This window comes from Chaetura pelagica, unplaced genomic scaffold (assembly GCF_000747805.2).
Source record: "Chaetura pelagica isolate M959 unplaced genomic scaffold, ChaPel_1.0 scaffold453, whole genome shotgun sequence".
Lineage (NCBI taxonomy): Eukaryota > Metazoa > Chordata > Aves > Apodiformes > Apodidae > Chaetura > Chaetura pelagica.
Genome location: NW_009952879.1, coordinates 1716322 through 1721207, shown reverse-complemented (window position 1 = coordinate 1721207; position 4886 = coordinate 1716322). Strand labels below are relative to the sequence as shown.

General features: G+C 44.0%; 1 protein-coding gene across 1 annotated transcript in view; it reads right to left on the bottom strand.

Moving 5' to 3' along the window:
- Positions 1–13: 13 nt before the first annotated feature.
- Positions 14–4886, bottom strand: part of SNRPA1 (small nuclear ribonucleoprotein polypeptide A') — a 5643-nt gene continuing 770 nt past the window's right edge. Inside the window, exons 2-9 of the mRNA XM_009995334.1 lie at positions 4539–4686; positions 3951–4029; positions 3517–3563; positions 2717–2819; positions 2063–2142; positions 1150–1225; positions 645–738; positions 14–91 (exon numbers count right to left, since the gene is read on the bottom strand). Coding sequence (XP_009993636.1) covers positions 33–91; positions 645–738; positions 1150–1225; positions 2063–2142; positions 2717–2819; positions 3517–3563; positions 3951–4029; positions 4539–4686 — 686 coding nt within the window. The 3' untranslated portion in view covers positions 14–32. The remainder of the gene's footprint in view (positions 92–644; positions 739–1149; positions 1226–2062; positions 2143–2716; positions 2820–3516; positions 3564–3950; positions 4030–4538; positions 4687–4886) is intronic.

Below are 4886 nucleotides of genomic sequence, written 5' to 3'. Positions count from 1 at the left end.
GGAGCAGCAGGGGAGCGCGGCCCGGGCGGGGCTCAGGAGCCGTTGGGAACCGTGTCTTCTTCCATCTCTTCCTCAGCGTCCTCCGAGGGGCCTGCAAGGACACGGCGCGGGTCAGGGCACGGGCTGCCTGCCTGGTGTCACTCCCACGTCAACGTTAATGGTCACCCCTCTGAGCAGTCACAGTGTGGGGGAAAAAGAATGAAGTCTGCATAGACACTGTTATGTCCAGTGTGCAGGGAAGGTCTGTCCGTGCAGAGACCTCAGAGACAGACTCCTGTGCTCCCACCTGAGACACTGACACTCAGGGCAACACAGCCCAGGTGTTGTAATTAATCTCGTTTTTTAAATAACTGGGAAAGGCTGCTCAGAGTTGGCCAGCACAGCAAAGCACTTGGAGCTGATGTTGGGCACCTTGTTGTCCAGGGAGCCCAGGGAACAGCTCTGAACTCAGCTCCAGAAGCCAGGCAGATCATACCCTGATTACGGGTGCAATCCTCAAGGATTCCACTCATTTTGAACAGATTTTTCAGCTTATTTGGCCCTTCCAGCCTAACTCCCTACTGAGATCACAGAAAGAACTGGGAAGCAAGGAAGAGGGGTAGGTTCTGTTTGGGGATCATAAGTAAGAGAAGCACAAGATGGACCTGATTTGCGTTCTCTGCCAGGAATCTGACCAGCCTGCAGCAACCCCTTCAGCCTCTCCACTTCAGCCAGAGTCGTGGCATTTGCTATTGCAGTCTGAAACACAGACAAAAGAACATGATGAATCTTTACATGCAGTGTGTCAGTCTGTTTAAAATAAACATAAACCCAAGATTTTTTACAGTCAAGTGAAGCAAAACCTCTCTAGGAAGGTCTACAACATTCTAATCCAAAAAAAATTCCACAGATGACAAAGCACAATCTTACCCCTCCCCTTATTAAACAAGCTGCTCTATCCTGGGAGAACTCTTAAGATCAAACCAAGGTTTCATTTCAGTTCTTAAAAAATAGGTGTGTCATAATAGCAGAAAAATTACATAAAAAGCAGCTAAACCCAAGATCTGACACACTGTTCTGAACAGAGTCCAGGGTGCCAGGAGGAAGGAAACACCTGTTTCATTCAGATCCACAGTTTCTCCTCCACATGTGCCTTCCTGATGGATTTACCTTAATTGCCTCCACATCCCCAGGGGAGGGCCCAGCTTTCTTCTTGTCAGTTGGCAGACCTGCTCCGGGATTGAACCTTCAAAGGGAAATAAAGACCCATCAGACCTCCTGAACAGTATGTGCTTCTCCAACTTCCAAACTAGGTTTGGAAGCGTTTCAATCAAGTGTAGTATCTTATCTTTGTTAACAAACTGATACAGTGAAGAATTGCCTCCTTCAGAAACACCAGCAACTTGTCCTTGCTGTCCCATTTCCCCCCCCCACCTTTATTTTATCAATTAAGCCGTTGATGAAAGCGCTTAGATTTGGATGTTGTTGAACACAGGGGTGACCTGTTGCCATTACAAAAGCAGGGTGGATAAATACAGTCATGGAAATTGGGTTTCCTCCTCACTACAGCAGATTTTACAGTTTATATTCCTGGGGAAAAAAATAAAAAAACATTAAAAACCCAACAATAAACAGGTTGCTCAGAGAAGCTGTGGCTGCCCCATCCCTGGAAGTGTTTTGAGGCCAGGTTGGATGGAGCTTGGAGCAACCTGGTCCACTGGGAGGTTGGGATTAGATGATCTTTAAGGTCTCTTCCAACTCAAACCAATCTGGGATTCTATGATAAAATAAACAAAGGCCACTTCCCTGCAGTTAAAACAGCAAAAAATAAAATTAGGGTTTCCTGCTTGTTGACTTAAATCAATCCACCCTGACCAAGTGTCTCTTTCAAAATTACTTCTGAGATGTATTCACCACCATCCAAAAACAGGGATGCTTGGACAAGGCACTTGCGGCTACCAAAGCTTTTGAGGCGTCCTGCCCACAGCTGGTATCTATCTCAGTTGAGAGCCTGGCCCTGCACACAAAGCAAGTGGTGTTTCTGAAGGAGGATGCCAGCATAAATTTGTTTGCTTTATCTTACGTTTTTGTTCTCCTGGCAATATCCTTTGCAAGCTGTGCACCCCGTTTGCCCTTGAACATTTTCTCTGCCTCCTGTCGCTCCTACAGCGATACCACAGAGTTAATTGAAGGACATTTCAGAGACAGCAGCTTTGCAGACTGCAAAGAAAGATGCTTTGGCTCATTGTCATCACTGAACATGGGTAGGTGGAGACCAGATGCAAGACCAAGTACATCAACACTGCCCTGATGCTCAGACTCAACATGTATCAACCTCTTAACAGGAAGAACTCTCTCCCACTCTCATCTCCACAGAGAGCAGAGGGCTCTGCAGCCACTGCTCGTTCCTCTAGAGCTCTGTCTTTCTACCAACACCAGAGGGCCAGCAAAGAACCAGACTAAACAAACAAAGGTGGTAAAACCTCCTCAAACAGAATTAGAGACTAAATCCTTGACAGAATGAATCCATTGAAGAAAATAGAATTAAATCGTTAAAGAAAACAGAACAAAATCATTGAAGAAAACAGCATCTTTTGAAGCCACTTATGACACAGTTTTGGTAAAATTTACAATTCAGGCAAAAAGGTCACTGTTACGACTGAATAATCAAGAGAAAATAAGGAAATAAAGACATTTATCTTTTATCTTGTGCTGAATCAGAAGAAAGCAAACTTACTTTGAGTTTCACTTTTTGAAAGTCCAGCACTCTGACCTGGGGAACTTTGTGGATGACATATAATCTGTAATGCTTCTTATTTGTTACAGGATTCCTCAAAATGCTACAAAGTAAGTAAAGGTTATAAAGAGGTTCTTAAAGTAAAATATTTTACAATGCATTTAATATAAAAACACATGAATATACTTAAAATGCAGTCATGTACCTTCTGCTGTAACAAACAGCAAACGGCACCATTTAATAAGCCTAGTGAGAGTTATTTGATATTATGAAAATATATTAAGAAGATCATGAAGAACAACCTCAACATATTAAAAAAACACAATTTAAAAAAAAACAAACCCACATTAAAAAAACAAAACAATTAACTAAATCATCACATTTCCTATGTGGACGCTGATCAACCAAAAAAATCACAGGGCAAATTCTTTTTCATTGTGTCCCCTTGCACCAAATGTGACGTTACTGAAGAGTCACTGTATACATGTATTTTATAGTACTTTGTAACAACAGTTTCAACCTCTAGTATAAGGTTTTTAATGGTTAAGGTTAGGCCAGTGCTTGGATATTGATTTAGAGATGTTACATCTCACTGGTCCAACAGTCTGTCAGTAATTATAACACCAGGTTTTTCTGAAGCCTACTGGACACACTGTTTACTGATTCAAATTTTAATCATAATGAATCTGTCACAGCTCAAAGAAAGGAGGGTGTTCCAGACCCAGGGAAGAAGCCAGGACAGCAGTAGAGTTTGAACAGCAGAGACAGAGCAGCTATTTTTTTACATCAAGATCACATACCTCAGGTAAGTCAGGGATTTAATAGTTGCCAACGGATCCAGTTCACCCTGCATTAATGGGAACACAGCAAGAAAACTGTCAGTCCATTTAGTGAGATCCAAATGTTTGAAAACAAAGTTCCTGAGGTCACAGCTAGTTTAGACAACAGTTAGAATTACTGCAGTTAGTATAACAGGAAAACCACTGTGCCTTTGAGAGTGCTGTTCCACTACACACTGCAAATCATGCTCATCACAATCTGAACATCATTAACTTGTACCCAAACCATATGATATTGCTTTGAAGAAAAAGGGCTAACTAGAGAAAGGACTGTGGAAAAAGCCTATGAACTAATTCCAAAAGCCTATGACAGTACACCCAGGAAAAAGGTTCATTAGAGGGATGAGAAAAAACAAACTGAAGCTTGTTGAGGTTCCCCCTGCTCACCAGCTTACCAATTCAGCAATGTTGTTGTTGGTAAGAACCAGCTCTGTCAGACTGGGCAGGGCCTGCTCCAGGTTTTCACCAATCCGGCTGCAGGGGAACAGAAACCAAAGGTTTAACCCGGGCCAGAGATCAGCAGTGGTGAAAAGACACACAGAAACAGGACAGCAGAGAGGATCTCCCTGTAAAACCACCCGGTCTGACACTGGCAGGAGTTTGGGTGAGCAACCCCACAATACTTTCTCTAATGAAGCTGGCAGTAAATGCCAGCTACCTCTGTAATTAGATGCAATATGAAATTTATGTTCATTCTCTTGCAGGCAACACCATTTTCCTGTCTTCGTGGGGATCACTAGTGAAATCCAAAGCCTCTGGCCAAACTCTAAACTCTGCATCTCATTGTCCTGTCTGAAAACTGAAGACTGACTTTTGCACCCAGTCAGGCAACTTGATGAGATCCTAAGCACTACTCAGCAACACTTTTTTTCCCCATAAAACACTTCTGTACCTACCCAGCACTGAAAGACACATGGACCCTTGTCTCCCAAAAGCATTTTCCTCTGCCCAGGGTCTCATCTGGCCAAAATACAGCCACTTACCAAATCCTGTTGTTATTCATCAGGAGAGTTTTCAGCCTTCTCAACAGAGGGAACCCATCCAGCTTGCGGATCTCATTGTCAGAGAAATCAATTGCATCAAACTGGTCCAACGTGGCACCCAAGTTCTCAATGACAGGGATTTTATAGCCTGAGGAGAGAGTGCCAGGCAGGAGTTAGGTGGTGCCCACAGGGAAGCAGAACAAAGCAAGAGGCAGTGCGCAGGGAGGGATGAGGAGGCAGATACTCTCAGCCCAAGCAGCCCTGGGTCGCCTCTCCCCCACACCGCCCAAACCCTCCCTCCCCCTCCAAGCCAACAGCCCCGGCAGCCTTTTCACAGCACCCTCCCCC